Genomic DNA, 19,599 nt, shown 5'->3' with positions numbered 1-19,599 from the left:
GGAGCTGGCCTCTTGCTTTGCTGTGATGGATGGAAAGGGAACAGCATGAAAGAGGGCCCAGAGGCAAGATTCCTCAGGAAAGGGGGAGGTGAGCACCCGGGTTGTACTGAGTTTGGGAATGGGGAGAACTAAGAGAGAACCCTAAATGGTCGGGTTAGGGTCAGGCTGTGCAGGCGGGAAGCTGGCCTTCCCTGCACAGACCAGCAAGGTCTTCCACGCGGGTTCACAACCCAGGTGATGGTTCTGGCCCGTCACCCTAGCGCCGTCCTGCAGCACACACTGGAGGAGGAGCCGGCAGGGGGATTGGTCAGAAAGTTCTGGGGCTGAGACCCCAGCTCTGCCTCCGAAACACGGTGTGATGGTCACATGTTCCCTCACCTTGCCCCACGCACCACTTCCTGCCCAGTGACATGGAGATCACAGCAGTGTACCTAGCCAGGTGCGTGTGAAGACACTGCCTGGGAAGAGCCTGGCACACAGTGAACAGGAAAGTCACCACCGTAGCTGCTGGATTCTCGGTGCGAGCCCGTTAGCGTGAACCCAGCCAGGAGCTGGGGGGAAGGCAAACCGGGTGGTGCGGGGACAGGTTTCGAAGGGCCCGTGGGGTGTGAGGACCGCTGCAGCCCGGGGGTGGGCGGAGAGCCAGCAGCAGAGTAAAGGGGAGACTGGCATTCACAAAAAAGACCCTCCGAAGGAGGGGCAGGAGGGTCGTCCCGGCCTCAGGCAGGTGGTGCTTGAGAGGCCAGTGGAACGGACTCCGTGCGCAAGTGTAGACGAGGGAAGGCCTGGACATGGAGAGGCAGGCATGGAGGAGGTGGAGGGGAGACGCAGAGGGAAGCTGAGCTTGCGGGGAAGGGAAGAAAGTCCCCGGCACGGCTCTGGAGGCGCAAGCAAGACAGGGGAGGCACCCAGCAGGACGGAGGCCTGCCTGGAGGAGGAGGAGGAGGAAGGTGGGGCCCGCTCTGGTCCTGCGGGAGCCCACGGGACACACGAACACACACAGCGTGTTCAGCCGGGCTACCTGCCCAGGGCCGCCTGCAGCTCCTCCTCCTTCTTGGCCAGCTGCATCTTGAGCTCTGCGATCTGGGCCTGCAGGTCAGCTATCTGCTCGTGGAAGTCACTCGCCTCCCCTTCCAGCTTCCGCTTCAGCTTCTCCAGCTCCTGCCGGCTCTTCTCCTCCTTCTTCAGCCGCACTGCGACGAAGCCAGGGCCCCTCAGCAGGTGGAGACCACCAGAAAGGCGCCCGGAGGACAAGCCTTCCTGCTCCGGCAATTCACATACACACACGCTCATGAACACACACACTCATGAACACACGCACAAACACACGCATGCATGAACACACACACGAACACATAATAACACATACATGCACGAACACATATGAACACAAACACATACATGAACACAAACACATACATGCACGAACACACATGAACACACAGTAACATGCATGCATGAACGCACATGAACACACGCACAATAACATACACGCATGAACACAAACACAATAACACATACACGCACGAACACAAACACATACACACATGAACACACATGGACAGAAACACACATGAACACACATACTCAAACACACTCATGAACACAAGCACAATAGCACATACGTGCATAAACACACACTCATGAACACATAAGCACAACATGTACATGCACAAACACGCATGGACATGAACGCACAATAACACATACATGCGTGAACACACATGAACACACACATAACACATACATGAATGAACACAAACACACAAATGTGAACACACACACATGCACACACAGCCCTACAGGCAACAGTTGCAGCCCAGACCACTATCTTTTTTTTTTTTTCCAGACCACTATCTTGTGGGAGAAAGCCAGTGCCGATGAAAAGCACCTCCGTTATGACAGGTGTGTTGGCTGCAGGAGCCTGGAGAGGCTCAGATTTGCTCTCTCATTTTAAAACACCCGTCTAACACCCTCCTCAGGGTAGCCAGCTTACCTTCCAGTTCTGAAATCATAGATTCATGCTTATTTTTTAGCTTGGTAAGATTCTTGGCCTTTTCTTCCTCCTCTGCAAGATTCGTTGTTAAGTCACTAATCCTCTCTTCGAGGAGTTTTCGCTCCTTTTAGGGGAAAGAAAAAGAAACATCGGTGATTTTTTTTTCTTTTTCCTCTTCTCCAGGATCTACATTGCATTTTTTAGGCCAGTTGGAAAGAAAAATCTGCATGAACACCAAATACAACCTCTAGTTTCAAAAGGATAAAGAGGAGTTCCTTGATGGTTATTCCTTAAAACCCAACTATGTGGGACGCCTGGGTGGCTCAGTGGTTGAGCATCTGCCTTTGGCCCAGGGCAGGATCCCGGAGTCCCGGGATCGAGTCCCGCATGGGGCTCCCTGCATGGAGCCTGCTTCTCCCTCTGCCTGTGACTCTGCCTCTCTCTGTGTGTCTCTCATGAATAAATAAATAAAGTCTTAAAAAAAAAAAACCCAACTATGTCCCATCTCATGTGACCTCTGCCCCTCACACCTGATGTTCCAGGCAACCGTGCCCTCGTCTCTCTCTGCCACATGCTAGCTCTTCCCTGCCTCAGGGCCTTTGCACAGAGAGAACCATCTGCTGGGCTGCTTCTTCACCCCCTTTCCAACTACTCTTCATTCTTCAGGTTTCCTCATCATTGTCACCTCCTCCAGGAAGCCTTCCCTGAATACCTCGCTTCCATCCCCTAATGATCTATTTTTATAGTATGGTGAATGCAATCTTCAGAACCCTGATTGTGATGGTCATTAATGGGTAGGTGTAGGATTATCTATCCTGCTTCCCTAGAGTATGAGCCCCACCAGGGCAGGGCCCACCTTCACCACACATGCCCTGCACCCCAAACAGGGCCTGGCTCACAGAAGGTGCCTGGCTGACCTGTAGCTCAGAGAACTACAGGGAGCCTGAACCCAGTGGGGCTACCTGGTGGCTACCGTCCAGGGTGACCTACTCACACCAGGTGTCGCAAGGACTTGCCCAGTTTGGGCTGGAGCCCTTAACCCCGTGGTCCTGCCATGTTAACCTAGACACGGCCCCACTCACTTTTGACAGCTTATTGTTCTGGTCATCCATGACCAGAATATCGTCCTCCAGTTTCTTGATCTTGGCCTCAGCCGTGACCTTCTCGAGCTGTAGCTTCTGCCTCGCGGCTTCCTCCTCCTCTAGCTGTTCTTCTAGGTCCTTTGTGGGGGAGAGAAAAGAATCACAAGCCTCACTCCCAACGGGGTTCCTCCCTTGGAGCTGGGGACCGACCCACGCAGAGGCCGGGCCTCAGGGCCCCCGTGCTCTGCGTTCTCCTTTGCACTAGAAATAAAAGGTTTGGGAAACCACTGGCCTCATGGAGCCTCAGTGTCTCCATCCATCAAATGGGGAGAGTCAATTCCGTGGTGGTTTCAAAATGTGTCCGTGAATTCTCTGGTACCCCTCCCTTCGAGAAGCAGAGGCTAATTTCTCTCCCCATCAGTGCGGGCTGCACCCAGGACATGCTTCTAATAAGATCGGGAGGAAGCGATGGAGTGTAACCTCCGAGATGAGGCTATGAGAGGCATTGTGGCCTCCTTTCCTGTTACCTCTTGTGATTCGCCCCCCACCCTGGGGGAAGCCAACCAGCCACCGTGTAGCTCTAGGGAGAAGCCCCCCAGCCCCACCCCAGGGAGAAACTGAGGCATCTTGACTGCAGCCATGGGAGCAGGCCATACAGACACAGGTCCTCCAGCCCTGGGGTCGCACCCCGACTGCATCCCCGTGACAGACTCCAGGCCAGAACCTCCCAGTGGCCGAACTGCTCCGAGGTTCCTGACCGTGTGACATCATGCTTTGTTATTCCGAGCTGCTAAGTTCTGGGGCCCTTTTGGTCCTGCGAGGACATCCAACTAATGCCACTGCCCCTCAGCCGGGGCTGCTAGGGGGAGAAAAGGTGCTTGCACACGGAGGGCAGGAGAAGGGAGCTGCCCAGGGGACCCGCGTTCAAGGCTGTGCCGGTCCTCTCCAAACTGCACCCCCCGGGGGGGGGCATACAGGACCACGCGCACCTCTAGGCCTGCAGCGGGGGTCCAGTGACACAGCGCCCAGTGAGGGCAGCCCCTGCAGGGCCTTACCAGCATCTGCTGGGCCATCTTCTTCTTCTCGGCCTGCAGCTGCTGGCCTCGGTCTTCCTCCTCCTCCAGGCGGGCCTCCATCTCGTGCAGGATCTCCTCCAGCTCCTGCTTCTTAGCCGCCAGGCGGACCCGCATCTCCTCAGCCTCAGCGTACAGCTCCGTCTCTGCCTGCAGCTGCTCCTGGAGCAGGTTCTTCTCCTCAGCCAGCTGCACGCGGGGAGCAGGGAGGTAGCCTGTGAGCCCCGCGGAGACACGTGTGCTCCCCCCGCCCCCCCGCACGGCCCCCGCCAGGCTCCGGCCTGCTACCTGTGTGTGCTTCTGCTCCAGCTCCTTGAGCTCGTTCTCTGCCTTCTGCTGCCGCTCCTTGGTCTTTTGCAGCTCATCCTCCTTGGCCTGCATCTCCTCCTCTTGCCGTGTCACCTGCAGCAGGGGCTTCACCTGCGTACACATGGTCAGCCGTCACTTGCTTTCGTGGCACAAGGAAGAGATAAGCTCTCCTAGCAGCTTAGATCCGTGGTTCCCAACTAGGGGCCAACCCACACCAAGGGGACACTTGGGAATTTCTGGGGACGGTTTGGGCTGTCCCAACAGGGGCAGGGGGATGCCACCAACACCTAGTGGGCCCAGGCCAGGGATGCCACTGCATGCTCTAGAATGCACGGGACAGCCCCCACAACCAGGGATTATCCATCCCAAAATACCAGGAGTGCTGAGGTTGAGAAACCGTAAATCAGAACTGAAAAAAAGATGCACAGTGTAAAGGAAAAAAGTCTCTCCTTCTCCCACTTTGTCCTTTTCCCAGAGAGAGAAATTATGCTGACGAACTGGCGTGTTCCAAGGAGAAAAGGGAGAGAAAAATCCATCATGTTCTACACCCCCCATCAAGGTCATTACACGCATCGTTGGCATTTCCCGCCAGTCTTTTCTCCTACATGCTTAAGAAATACGGCCGAGATCACGCTGTCCAATTTAATATGTCGCTCCCATTAGTTAAAACCACAAGATAACTACTGCCCCATGCTGCCCTGTCAGCTTCACAACTTTGTTTTTGGATAGCTGCCATTTCCGCGGACTGGAAGTGGTGAGAGAGGGCCTCCCTCCCCGCCTTGCTCCCGGCTTAGGGGGAAAGCTCATAGGTTTCTCCCGATAAGGATGATGTCAGCTGTGTGTTTTTCATAGCAGGCCTTTATGATGTGGAGGTATGTTCCTTCTAAACCTACTCTTCTGGGTCGCCTGGGGGGCTCAGTGGTTGAGCATCTGCCTTTGGCTCAGGGCGCGATCCTGGAGCCCCGGGATCGAGTCCCGCATCGGGCTCCCTGCAGGGAGCCTGCTTCTCCCTCTGTCTGTGTCTCTGCCTCTCTCTCTGTGTGTCTCATGAATAAAACAAGCAACACAAAACAAAACCTACTCTTCTGAGGGCTTTTCGATAGCCATCATTTTTAAGAGCTTAAAAGTCTCCCACGGATGGATGAGTCTGTTGGGGCTTGGGCACTGATGTTTTGCTACTGCTAATAAGACCATGATAAAGGAGAAAAAATAAGTGGGAAATATCAGAAAGGGAGACAGAACATGAGAGACTCCTAACTCTGGGGAACGAACTAGGGGTGGTGGAAGGGGAGGTGGGTGGGGGGTGGGGGTGACTGGGTGACGGGCACTGAGGGGGGCACTTGACGGGATGAGCACTGGGTGTTATTCTATATGTTGGAAAATTGAACACTAATAAAAAATAAATTTATAAAAAAAAATAAGACCATGATAAATGCCCTAAATTCCTGATTTCCATTATAGCAGATGGCTTTCTTAGGACAGTTTTTCAAAAGTCGGGTCAATGAAGATGAAACCTGCCAAAGCAGCTTCCCCTCCCTGTTTTGTTTTGTTTTGTTTTTTTTAAGATTTTATTTATTTATTCACAAGAGACACAGAGAGAGAAGCAGAGACACAGGAGGAGGGAGAAGCAGGCTCCCTGCAGACAGCCCGACTCAGGACTCGATCCCGGGACTCCAGGATCACGTCCTGAGCCAAAGGCAGATGCTCAGCCACTGAGCCAGCCAGGTGCCCCCGCTCCCTGTTCTTGACCGGGCTGACTCCTAACTCCTGAGTTCCAGCCCTCACCAGGCACCAGAGAAGCCTCTGTTGTGTAGACTCCGGCTCCTTCTATGCACTTACCCTATTTTACTGTTAGGTATTTGTTTCTGTGTTTATTTACTCAGTGTCTGCTCCCCAGCGTGTCTAGAATATTCATAAACCAGAGCCCACGATGGCTGTTCATCGCTGTATCCCCAGCACCTGGCATGTGCCTGGCACACAGCAGGCACCGGATAAATATTTGCTTGATGAAAAAGGTTTGTGCCAATTTTCACACCCAAAGGCACGAAAGAGGAAGCTATGTCTGTGACAGCCAGTGGCCCTGCAAGGACAAGCTGCACCCAGAGAACAAACGGTGGATACACCCACCAATCTAGAAGGATCTCCAGAGAAGGGTGCTTTGTAAAAGAGCCAGTCGCCAGGATGACATACTGCATGACTCCACTTCTATAATGTTCTCGAAATGGCAAAATCTCAGAAATGGAGAACAGAGGAGCGGTGCCGGGGCTACGGCGGGGATGTGAGCGTGGCCATAAATGAGCAACGCGAGGGATCCCCATGGTGGTGGAGATGCCCTGCATCCGAGTCTCGGTCATTTCTAACCCACATGCCGAACAAGGAGGGGGCCCTTCTCAGGCCCGAAGAACTGGTGCCAGCTCCAGTTGAGTCGGAGCCCTCGAGTGCACACAGGCTGTCAACCAGATGCAGCCCCACATCTGGAGCATCTGCAGCACCAGGCTCGGGCTGAGGGGCCCAAGGGCTGTGGGGCCCCGAACACTCACTTTGGTGAACAGCCTCCACCACTGCCAGTTCCGCAGCTTGAGGTAGGCCGCGCAGTTTCTCTGGATCACCTTCATGGCCGTCAGCTGTTGCTGCCGCTTGGCAAAGGCCCTGGGGAGGGGGGGAGGGGCGTGAGAAGCCCAGGGGACCCAACACCGGCCTCCCCGGGTCATCCACGGCATCCTGAAAGCAAGACACACCTGTCCACAGTATGTGATTTTGTGACTCACGTGGGGACATCCCCTGCATCCTCTCCAGCTCAGATCCCTCCCCCAGGAGGCTCTGAGCATCAGCACCTGCACGTGGTCTGGGCACAGACCAACTTCAATAATCTGGAGGCCACAGCCTTTCTCAGGGGGCAAAGAAAACCCCAGCTCACAAAAAGCCCCAGACTCAGAGTCGTGGTCCCAGCACCACCCAGGAAATCCATCTAGGCTATGCCATTCCCAGGGGGACCCTCCACATCACCAGCCGTGCCTTGTCTTCCCCACAGCTGAGCGTCTGACAAACCTACTCTTCACTCGAGTGTATTTTAGAAATCTCGGATCTGCCTTGGAACCAACGCCCGTTGTGTTTAAGAGCCGTCGGGTTGGCAAAACCACTGCAGAGGGAGCTGGGTCCTCCTTCCTCCCCTCGGCTGCCACCTTGGAACGAGGGTGAACTTGAGGAGTGAGGCTGCTCCAGGTAGTAGCGGCGGGAGGGTGCATTGGGGAACTTTGCTATGAAATTTAACCACTTAGGTCTGTCCCTGGACTCCGAGCTCCCCAGTTCTGGCCTTGACCGTCTTGACCCACTTGGCAATGAAAGGGCTTATCATGATCAGGGCTCTGCAGCTGCGAGCGTGGTCTCGCCCTCACGGCAACACACGCCTGGACGGAGAGCCGCTCGGCCAGCCCCTGCAGTCCTCTTTGGGGTGTGACTTCCCTCCAGGAACCCCATCCCGCCTGCAGACCCCAGGCCTCACAAACCAGAAGGGGCATCCAGTCTTCCAAGACCCTGCCTTATGAGTCCCTTGTGGACACGGGGATATGCACACGGCCAAATCCTCTTTCCTCTGATTCTTCATCATATTCTCACACTGGTGAAAAGATAACCAGGCCCTGTCTTGACCCTCTTTGTGCAGCATTTTGCCGACTCCTCACGAAGAAACCCATGGGGGCAGGGATGAGTATCCGCATCCTCCAGGGGAGGAACAGGAGCCTTGGAGAGAAAGCCAAACTTGCCCAAGGTTCACCAGCAAGGAAGTCGGGGAGCCAGGGTGATGCCCAGGGTCTCACCCCCTTCCAGGCCTGCCCTTATACGTAGCGCGCATCCCTAAAGTGGTAGCATTTCTGCCTCTGCAAGAAGGAGCTGCTGGTCAATCAGGATGCTTCCTGAAGCCGCCGGTCTCTTAGAAGCAGGGAACCTGGACATGAGCCCCGAGAGCCCCCCACCCCCACCCACCAAGGAGTGTGTTTTTCTGGGCTGTTTGCAGGGAGGCCACGGCACCCGGGTCCTTACTTTCTGGCCAGGTAGCCACGACACATGGCCTGGAAAGCCATGATGACATCTGTGATCTTCAAGTCCCGTTCCTCTTCCAGGTGGGCCAGGACCCCCGTTCGGAAGAAGATTTTGCTCTGTCCGATTCTGTACAAGTTGGGGTCAAGTTCTAGGGCTTTGATCTGCAGAAAGGAAGGGGACAGGCGTTCTTGTTCTCAGCTGCGACATGTGTGCATTAGGTGTGGTTAAGGAAGCCCCAGCAAGCTCCTGGCCGTGCACCCTGGGACCGGAAGGTTTGCAGGAGGGTTTGCAGTTGGAGCCCTGGTGAGGGGCCGGGGCAGGGCTCACCATGAGAATGCAGGCCTGCTTCCCGTCCATGAAGCCCTTGGGAATGGCGTTGGCAGCCAGGATCTCATAGCTGGAGACACAGAGCAGATGGCACCGATCAAACACCTCTCCAGCGTCCTTCCATCCCTCCACCTGAGCTGGCTTACCACCTGCACCCCACGCGTCCCTCCCAATGCCTGGTCCCAGCGGGCTCACCGTTGGCGGAACTCCTGGAAGACGATCCTGTTGGGGAAGCCCTGGCGGCAGATGCGAATGCCTTCCAACACCCCGTTGCACCGCAGCTGCTCCAGCACCAGGAAGGCGTCCAGCTTGCCCGACTACAAGGACAGAGAGGCCTGTGGACCAGTGCAACCGGGACTCACGGAGCAGCAAGCCCTGAACCTCAGGGCTGGGTGACCCACCTTGTCAGGCCACCCCGGTTGACAGAGGCACCGGGTGAGGTCTCAGCTGAGGATTCAGGTACCACCTCTCTTGTACTTGGTGGCACCAGCATCACCTGGCTAGAAACTGGGGCTTCCTCCCTGTCACTTCTCCTTCCCTCACTTCCTCTCCCTCACTGGCTCTACAGCAGCTCCCTCCCAGATATCTCCCAATGGACCCACACTCTCCACTGCCATCCACACACCGTCACCAACCCCTACGTGCTTCCCACCTTTGTCTTGCCTCCTCCTGCAACCTCTCATTCTTTTTTAAAAAAATATATATTTATTTATTTATTCATGAAAGGTACAGTGAGAGAGGCAGAGACACAGGTAGAGGGAGAAGCAGGCTCTCTGCGGGGAGCCTGATGCGGGACTCGATTCCAGGACCCTGAGATCATGCCCTGAGCCTAAGGCAGATGCTCAACCACTGAGCCACCCAGGTGCCCCTCTCATTCTATTTCTGTAACATCAGTCTGATTATGACATACCTCTGCTATAAAAGCCCCCAATGGCATCCTCTGGTCAACCCACAAGCAATGCCATAACCTCGCTCCTGCCAAGTGATCCAACCTCATCTTTCCCCCAATCCCTGCCGCACACCATTACACGTCAACATGAAATGACCTAGGGTTTCACTGCCTCAACTTTTCATTCCTCAGCTCACATCTTAGTTTCTACCGCTCCCATTGCCTAGGATGCCTTCCCCACTTTGCCTTCCACGTCATCAAGCTGATGCCTCCTTGTTCCCAAGGCAGCTTTCTCTGAGCCCTGAAGCTGCAATGGGAGCCCCAGCTTCACAGTGTTCTCATAATTTACCACATTACATTGTGCGTATCAGCTTGTGTGTGTCTCTTTCCCACTGTGTCTCCTATAACATCAGCACTACTGACGTCTTGGGCTGGATTAGTCACTGCTTTTCCCACTCTGAGGGCTGCCCTGTGTGCCATAGGGCATTTAGTAGCATCCCTGGCTTCTGCATATTGGATGGGAACAGCAGCTCCCTCCCAGTTATGACTGCCAACAAAGTGTTCAGATATGGCCAGATGTCCCTGGGGGGGGGGGGGACACGACTGCCCCAGCTGTGAGCACCCTGTACTAGATCACCATAAGAAACCTGCAGGCAGGGCAGCCCGAGTGGCTCAGCGGTTTAGCACTGCCTTCGGCCCAGGGCGTGATCCTGGAGACCCGGGATCGAGTCCCGCATCGGGCTCCCTGCATGGAGCCTGCTTCTCCCTCTGCCTGTGTCTCTGCCTCTCTCTCTCTCTCTCTCTCTCTCTCTCTCTCTCTCTGTGTCTCTCATGAATAAATAAATAAAATCTTAAAAAAAAAAGAAACCTGTAGGCAAAGACTACAATTTATCCAGCACTGTGTCCTCCATACCTGGCACAGGTGCAGCTCAGTAAATATTGACTGGAATCATGAATGAATGAGTGATTTGATGCCCTGGACAGAAACTCCAAGGCTGAAGGTCACTTCTATCCCCTTGCTTCCCTTTGCCTCCAGGATGGGGAATAGGTACCCAATTCAGACAACCTTCCACCCATGTCAGATGGAGCCCTTGGGGTATGGAGTCAGGCTGTCTTCCTGCCCCTCTACTCTGGTCTGCCTTTCCCTTTCCCAAAGCCCCCTGACAATATCCCAGGGAGGATATTTTGACCACCCAAGGACCCAGGCAGGCAGCCTCACCCTCTTCTCGTGGTTGGGGATGATGCAGCGCACAAAGTTGGGTGTGGTATTGCGTAGCGTGGTCATCAGCTTCCCCAGCTGCTCTTTGTACAGCTGCCCCACGGTGCGGAACATGCCCTTCTTGGTCTTGGAGGCACTGGGCAGTGAACTCTCTGTCATCTTGGCCATCTGGTCCAGGCCCACAATGCGGTCCACTGTGGGGCACATTAATGTTGGTATCTGTCAGCCTCTGGCCATCCCAGGGGCCCTCCACCCCCACCATAGACCAGAGGACCAAGCCCAGAGGGTGGAGACCCCAAGTCCTCTGCTCCCTTTTGGTGGGCACCACCCCCCATTCTTTACTGTGCTGACCAACACCTTTCTACTAGCAATAGGTAAGGGGAGGTATGCAAAGGATTACTTTCCATGTATTATCTATTTGGAAAATCCTGAAAGCCCCTGAGTGACACAAAGAACAAATTCTCTCTGATGTTGTCACATAAACCTGGGAATAAATCCTGCTCTTGCCACTGCCTTGGCCTGGTGCCATGTTGTGGCACTCAGCTTCTCCTTCTACAAAAAGGGGGTAACAACAGCATCTACTTCATCAGGCAGGCATAAGGAAATAAGGCACACCCCTCCTGCCTGCCTTTAGTCCTTCATCTACCAACAAATATTTATGGAGAACCTACTATGTAGCAGGCTCTATGGATACAGACATGAACAAAATAGAGACCCTGTGTCTCCACACACACACACACCCCAGCTCATATCCTACGGATACTCTAATGGGAAGGGACTGACAATGATTACATATGTAAGTATATAATATTCCAAGTGGTGAGATGTGGTTAGAAAGATAAAGCAGGGTAAAGGGGGAGAGAGAAAGTAATGGGGGTGATCTCCCCAATAAGTTGAGTGAGTAATTAAGTAGATATTCAGGGAAATAATTTTCTGGGCAGAAGGTATAGCAAACCCTCCCAGGTAGGAATCTGGCACATTACTAGGTGACTCAACAAAGAACAGGTGGTGGTGTTATTGGTGGTGGTATTACAACCACAGTGGTTCTTTTTCTTTCAAAAGAGAATGAGAGACTCTTACCCTTCCAGTGGGCGCTGCACATGCCAAGCTGAAACCATTGGCATTGCTATGAATTTCCCTCAAGGCACTGCTTTTGCTGCACCCCACAGACTTTGGTAAGTTGTGTTTTCATTTTTACTTAGTTCAAAATATTTTAAAATTTCACTTGAGAAAATTAAATTACCTACCAAAACACTTCTAAACAACACATGGGCCAAGGGCCGAGGGAGAAGTTTCTTGGGCCCACGTGCTATTTAGAAGTATGTTGTTTAAGTTCCACTATTTGGGGATTTTCCAACTATCTTTCTCTTATTGATTTCTAGTTTAATTCCACGGAGCTCCAAGAACAGACAATGTATGCTTATTCTTTTAGATTCATTAAGGTGTGTTTTATGCCCTAGAATGTGGTCTAACTGGTGAAGTTCCACGTGAGCTTGAGAGGAATGTGCCTTCCATCATTGCTGGATGAAATAGTCTACAGATGACGGTTGTATGCAGTAGGCTGATGGGGGTTCAGTTCAATTCCACTGGCATTAGGATGCTCTGTTTCTCCTCCTTGTACTCAGTTAGGGTCCATGTAATAATATCTTTGCTTATATCTGTCTCCTGCAAGGCTCTGGGCTCCTGGAGGGAAGGGCCTTGCCGAAATGGTCATGAATCCCAGGGTGAGATGCCATGACCCCATTACCCCAGGGCCTGGCACATTGTGAGCACTTAGTAAATGTCTGCACAACAGAACCCTTCCTACAGCATCTTCTACTGTGCTTAAAACAAGGGTGGCCAGACCTCTAAGCCCAAGGCCCACAGGCTCTGTGCAGGATAGAAATCTGTTGCAGGCACTGAGGTCCAGAAATAAGAGCAGAAAACCCCACCACCTGTAGTAGTCGTCATGGCAGCAGGCACACAATGAGCCTTTACTATGGGACTGGCAAGTGCTAAGTACTTCACATGGATTATCTCTTCTCAGAGGGAACCAAAGCATGGTCCCCAGGGCAGCCTCAGCAGCACCTAGGAACTTGTTAAAAATGCGGAATCTCAGGCCCCACCCAGACCTGCCAAATCGGAACCTCTGGGGATACAGCCCAATTTTCTGAGATTTGACAAGTCCCCCAGAAGATCCAGATGCATGCTCAAGCTTGAGCTCTTGGTCTAATTCTACCCTCACAGTAATCCTAGGAGGGTTGGGGACCATTATTACCTTCTGGTTTTACTAAGGAGGGCACTCAAGTTTAATGACATCAAGAGACTTGTCCAAGATGACACAGCTAGCACGTGGCAGAGTCATGATTAAATGAAATCTTTCTGACTCCAGATAGGAAGTCACCATGCCTCGTGCACTGTTTTCTCTGTTACCACCTGTGCCCTAATTTAGGACTTTCTCTCTGGGATCCAGGTGTGGGGCTGAGGGGTCAGGGGTTACCACTCAGGAAGTGGCTAAATGTGCCAGCAAGTCATTACTAGCACCTGCACATGCGGCCCTCTCCCCCACCCCCATATAGGCCCACCCCTCATAGCAGCAGGTGTGGGAACCCGGGCAGCTGGGAGGAGGTGGAGGACCTTGTGTCCAATCCTCCGGTTCCAGCCAGGAGGGCCTTACCGTCCTTCCACAGGTCGGCCACAAACTTGTCTGAGGAGGCGTTGAGGAGGGAAGTCACGTTGTCATTCAGCGGGTCCATGTTCTTGGTCAGCCAGGCGCTGGCATTGTAGTCCACCTGCCAAGGATCACCCCATTGGTCAGGTGCTTCTGCCTCCATTACAAACTAAGGCCAGGGCCCAAGGCCTCCTGGTTCCCTCCCGATCTTCCAAGGTCAGAGAGGAAATGGCATCAGCAGCCATCACAATGGGAAGCCACGAACACCCATGCAGAGACCAGTAGAAGCACGGTGAGGCATCAGCTAACAGCACCCCTCACTGACTATCTACTCTCACTTCTCTTAGTAAGCTTCTGACAGCCTCCACTCTGCATAGCCCAGTAGGATTGCTGTGAGTTCCGACGGATGGAGAGCTTTGCTGATGGCAAGAACCCTCCCTCCACCCCCAGGGATCCCCTCCCACACAGAGAAGCCTCGGCAACAATTACATTATGTTTGAGCAACCTCCTTTCTCATCTCTGATGAGAATGTAATTTTTGCGCCTTGGAGATCCTGATATATGGATATACAGAAAAAAGGACCAGTAAACCATTTTTGATTCCAGACTTGAACATGGACAAACCTTATATTTTATTACTGTGGCTCTGAAATGGAAGGAACCTGTAAAATAGCTCTGGAGGGTTATTATGGGATATGGGTTGTTATCATGGTAGCCAGGCCTGATCACAGGAAAAAAAAAAAAAACACTTGGGAAGGCAGAAAAGAGAAATAGAGTTATTCCGTGTGCTTAAGGGAATGTACACTCCTTTAAGTATAGGGTAGGAGTTGGCAAACTTTTATGGTAAAAAGCCCAGATAGTAAATATTTTCAGCTTTGCAGGGCACAACATCTCTCTCATGTAGTGTCACAAGCAGCCAAAGACATTATGTAAACAAACGCACGAGGCTGTGCGCCCATAGAACCTTATTTACAAAAGCAGGCTGTGGGTCAGATGAGGCACACGGGGCCGTGGTTTGCCATCCCCCTGGTATAGGCAGGACATTGCCTGTTCGCACGAGGCAGTAGAGGCACTGGAGAGACAATAAAGTAGTTGGATCCTGCAAGCCAAGCTAAGCTGTGTCTTTTCTACATTACCCAGGACCCTCTGGAGCCATTGAGGAAGCTCCTATATATTTACAGCCATCACATTATGATCATCATTATCAAGAAGAAGAAGGGGGAGGAGGAGGAAGAGGACAAGGAGAAGGAAGAAGACAATCATTCCATATTTGCCTGGAGAGTACAGGCTGGCAGTGGCAAGCTCAAGACTGTGGTCAGGAAGATTTTTGTTGGACTCCAGAGTGTGTTTATCGGTCATCCCATCCCAGTTGGCCCTTCCTGTTGGGCTTAAATACTAGCAGGAAGGATTCAGAGTCTATACGAGAAAGAACTTCCTGGCCACCCTGGTTGGGAAATGCTATAGAGGTTAGAGTATATATATATACATCTTCCTTATAGATACTCAGATGGATCATATATCGCAGGACTTGCTGGATTTGCTTTACACGGATACCTTTGGACTCTTCCATTCCCAAACCACTTCTACTCTGAGTGCCTTGCCTGGTCCCTGGGGACAGAGAGAGCCCTGGCACCCGGGGCTGGTACCTTCCCAGCATAGTGGATGATGGAGAACTCCGTTTTGTCCTTGAGCTGCTTGGGCTTCTGAAACTTGGGATGGTTGCCCTGCTCTGTGCACAGCTTCTCCACGAAGGACTTGTCTGTGGCTTTGGGGAACCAGCACTCCTCGTCCAGCAGGGCCAGCACACCTGGAGGGTTGTTCTGTGGGAAACAAGGAAGGCAGGATCACAGTTAGGGTGCCCAAGCCTCGGGCTTGCCAGAGAGAGCTGGCCACCGAAACACACCATAGGCAGCCTCCCCCTGACTCTATCACCTTTTCTACCTATGTATAAAGATGGATTTATGCCTTCCACTCCTACAAATCTAACCTCAAATTACCCTGTGTCCAGTGGACCTCCACTGGGGATGGAAGGGCAGGCACCAAAAGAACATGCTTGCTTCTGCCCCCTGGTGGACAGCACACACTGAACAAAGATTTCACTCGTGAATTTGTTCCTTTACATAAATATTCACCTCAGGGTTACTTTGAATAAGCTCTTTTCTGTGGCCTAGACAGGCTAAACCAAGGTGCCAAGAATATGGCCATAATTTACACACATGTCATTCACTCTGCTGGAAGGGTCTTCACTTTTTAGACTCCGATCAGAGAAGTTTCTTTCTTTCTTTCTTTCTTTCTTTCTTTCTTTCTTTCTTTCTTTCTTTCTTTCTTTCTTTCTTTTTTTCTTTATTTCCTTCTTTCTTTCCTTTTTTCTTTATCTCTCTCTCTCTCTTTAATGTAAACTCTACACCCCACATGGGGCTTGAACTCACCACCTTGAGATCAAAAGTCACATGCTCTTCTGACTAAGCCAGCCGGGCACCCTGAGAAATATTTTTCCACTGCTCTGTCCAAAGCAGGCCTCCCTAAATCATTCTCCACACAGGCCTTATCAGAGGTTTAGTTGATTTGTTTGTCTGGTTTCATCATCTGCTCCTTCAAGAGGGCAGGGACTCAGTCCATCTGGTTCCTGGTTACCTCCCTAGCCCCTAAAGAGGCACCCCACTCAGTACACAGTCATTGAACAATTATTGATTGTGCACCTACTATGGACATGCTTCTAGGAATTAGGGATACATCAGTGAACAAAACAAAGGCCCTTGCCTTTGAGAATGAATGAATGGGGGAAGGGGGAGAGGGAGGGGAAAGGAGGGGAGGGAGGGAAGGAGGAAGAAATAAAAAAAAAAGAAAATACCTTTGATAGTGAAATGTGGGCTAAGGGAAAGTGTGATCGAGTTCACAAGGACTCGGTGGTGGGGGAAGCCGTGCACACGCGGGGCGAGGGCAGGGCCCACGTGCCAGCCGAACGAGGCCACACACGCATGCGAGTGTGACGTGGGCCCTCACCGGCCGCTCAATGAGCTCGATGCAGGGCTGCAGGTCAAGCCCGAAGTCGATGAAGTTCCACTCGATGCCCTCGCGCTGGTACTCCTCTTGCTCCAGGATGAACATGGTGTGGTTGAAGAGCTGCTGCAGCTTCTCGTTGGTGTAGTTGATGCACAGCTGCTCAAACGAGTTCACCTGGGTGTGTGACACGGGGGAGGCCCGGTGAGCATCCTGGTCAGAGGACACAGGGCCCAGGGAAGCCCTCCCCTGAGACAGCACCGTGGCTGGTACCCTTTCTGCAAGAGCCCGTCTGCCATCTCAGAGCCCAGAGAGGGTTTCGCCCCGGCAAAGGCTGCCTAGAGTTCATGGGGCTGGCGATTGTCACGTCACAGCCCCCACCCCCAGGTTGTTTTAAGAACGGTTATCTCCTTCACCTGTACAGTGACTTATGGGTAGAACAACTGTGTAGGCTACTTCAATACCACCACTGTATAGATGTGGACATGGAAACTCAGAGAGGGGGTCATTCTCTAGTAGGTGCTGTGTTTTAGAAAATCTGTCAATCTCAAGACCTTCCCTTCCACTGAGATCTGTGGAGGTAGGATCCAGGATTCACACTACATGAAGTATGGCAAGACCCTGAAATCAGGGCTTGGCCCAACTCGGGTAAGAGTCAATGAGACTCAAGTGCAAGATTTTGGTTGGAACTGTTGGAAACAGTTGGAACTGGTTGGAACTTCCAGGGTTGCTGAGAGGTAGTGTAGAGCTGTGGCAGCCATCTTGCCACCATGAGGGGAAAACTGGCTTGAGAATGGAACCAACATAGAGGGTGGGAAAGAGAGAGAGATGAAAGAGATCAGGTCTTGCCTGCTGGGCCCAGCTGTAGCTCTGGCCTTCTCAGTTTCACCAAACAATACATCTCTTACACTCTCAAGGGTGTAACCTTAGCTAGACAGCCTCCCACTCTAAGTGGTCATTTGCCTGCCTTTCTCTGAAATAATGACTTCTCCAAAGGGAAGCTTCATCCCAGAGAGCCAAGACCATGGCTGTCATGATCCCACCAAGCTGTACCTCAAAGATCTCAAATCCAGCAATGTCTAGGATTCCCAGGAACGAAGCCCCTTGCCGGTGGGTCTTGTCTAGGGCTTTGTTCACACGGCTGAGTATCCAGCGGAAAAGGCGTTCGTAAGTAGCCTTGGCCAGAGCCTCTATGGCAAAGTCTGCCTGTAGGGAGAAGTGAGGGAACATGATCATCCCCAGTGGGCCGCATTTTCATATGAGCCCGGCCAGCAGCTCAGATTTTTATATCCCTCCTACCCATAGCCAGTCCTTAAAAAATAAACAAAAAATGGAAATTATGCCATCTCTACAACCAGCAGAGAAGTGGCAGTAAGGAATAGAGTGGTTAGACCTAAGGAATGACTGTGTAGATAACTAAATGGATCCTATCAGAGGGATGGAGGGACCTGGAACAGCATAGAGCCTGTTCCATCCCTGGGACCATTTAGAAGTGGTCAGCTCTGTTTCCAGAAAGGGTACACAGTCATTTTCAAAAATATATCTTTTAGGTCTGACCTCATGTGTACAACTAAGAGATCAAGATGCGATTGTGAGTGAGGTACTGTGCTGCTCTTGTTCAGTACTGGATCTTCAAAACCTGATATGGGATTTTGAATATTCTAGTATTGGATGGGTGAGGGATAAAGAAATGGACAGATGGATAAAAAGGTGGATGGATATATGGGTGCATGGATGAGTAGATGGATGGATGGATGAATAGATGGATAAACAGATAGATAGAGGAGTGCATGGATGGGTGAACAGATGGATGAAGAGATGGATGGATGAATGGGTGAATAGATGCATGGATGGATGAATGGATGGATAAAAGGATGGATGATGGATAAGTGGATGGATGGATAGATGAATGCATGGATGGGTGGATGGATTGATGGATGAAAAGACAGATGCATGGATGGGTAAATGGATGGATGGATGCATGGATGGATGAACAGATGTATGTATGTATGTATGGAAGATTCTGCAGAAATAAATGGCAGGTGTAGAAATAACTTCACATGCAAAAATAAACAGCAAGTGCATCATTACCTGTTCTTTTGTCTGAGCTTTCTGTACTACATCCCGCCCAACTTTGATACGTGGGGTCAGGATGGACCTGGTGAAATCTGTCACATTAATTCCCATGAGGTGGCAAACTTTCTGAGCAGCTGGATAGAGGAAAAAAGCACATGAAGTGTATCACAAAAGAGAAGGCTTAGGAAGGCAGGCACATCCCATGGGATATTTGTGATCTGTGTATACATTGGGCATTTTTTGAGAAATGGAGCATGATGGTAGTGAACATAGCATTAGAGAGTCCCGAAAACTGCTGTCACTGGTGACCCCATCCCCAGTGCTTTGCAAAGAGGTGGGATGGAGGTATGCTCCACATGGGGCCTTAGGGTCAGACAATTCTAGGTTCAAATTCTTGCCCCTTTCCCACTTCCTAATTATTTGATTTTGGAAAAGCTATTTAACTTCCTAGAGCCTTGCTTTTTTCGGCTTGTAAAAAGAGTGGGCCATTTGGTACCATGTGGGCTTGTCAACTCGATTAAACGAGGTAAGTCATGTAAAGCGCCTAACATATGGTCAACTACCAATAAAGATGTGTCCTACTGTGCCAAGATAGGTGCTGCATCATTTGTGGCGGAAAAATATTGGAAATGACTTAAATGTCTATTAATATGGAAGCAAATAAATATATCATGGTATTTTCACAAGGTGAGTACCAAACAGCAGTTAAAGAAATGACTTCAGTTTTCTCTTTCTCTCTAGACCAATAAATAGCTCTTAACTGGGGATGATTTTGCCCCCACAGGACATGTGGCAAGGATGGGAGACATTTTTGGTTGTCACACTAGGGGGCGCTACTGTCAAGAAACCCTGATCCAGATAATGGTGAATACAGAGAAAAGTTGCAGAAGGACGTCTCCAGTGTGACATCACTCATGTAGATTACAATCACACTCACTAAG

At 51.6% G+C, this 19,599-nt stretch overlaps 1 protein-coding gene across 4 annotated transcripts in view; it reads right to left on the bottom strand.

Moving 5' to 3' along the window:
• MYH11 (myosin heavy chain 11) overlaps positions 1-19,599 on the bottom strand; it is a 115,690-nt gene that overhangs the window by 20,013 nt on the left and 76,078 nt on the right. For all 4 annotated transcript variants that reach the window (XM_038540265.1, XM_038540266.1, XM_038540267.1 and 1 more), the window contains 15 exons: positions 18,674-18,792; positions 17,636-17,788; positions 16,586-16,759; positions 15,229-15,402; positions 13,590-13,704; positions 10,934-11,127; positions 9,021-9,142; positions 8,826-8,895; positions 8,499-8,659; positions 7,001-7,109; positions 4,440-4,571; positions 4,134-4,340; positions 3,079-3,216; positions 1,997-2,120; positions 1,022-1,193 (listed from right to left, as the gene is read on the bottom strand). In XM_038540265.1, the coding sequence (XP_038396193.1) occupies positions 1,022-1,193; positions 1,997-2,120; positions 3,079-3,216; positions 4,134-4,340; positions 4,440-4,571; positions 7,001-7,109; positions 8,499-8,659; positions 8,826-8,895; positions 9,021-9,142; positions 10,934-11,127; positions 13,590-13,704; positions 15,229-15,402; positions 16,586-16,759; positions 17,636-17,788; positions 18,674-18,792 (2,164 nt within the window). The remainder of the gene's footprint in view (positions 1-1,021; positions 1,194-1,996; positions 2,121-3,078; positions 3,217-4,133; positions 4,341-4,439; positions 4,572-7,000; positions 7,110-8,498; positions 8,660-8,825; positions 8,896-9,020; positions 9,143-10,933; positions 11,128-13,589; positions 13,705-15,228; positions 15,403-16,585; positions 16,760-17,635; positions 17,789-18,673; positions 18,793-19,599) is intronic.

Source organism: Canis lupus, chromosome 6 (genome assembly GCF_011100685.1).
Source record: "Canis lupus familiaris isolate Mischka breed German Shepherd chromosome 6, alternate assembly UU_Cfam_GSD_1.0, whole genome shotgun sequence".
NCBI classification, from domain to species: domain Eukaryota; kingdom Metazoa; phylum Chordata; class Mammalia; order Carnivora; family Canidae; genus Canis; species Canis lupus.
Note: the sequence above shows the minus strand (reverse complement) of the source record. Positions and strands in the feature narration are given on the sequence as shown.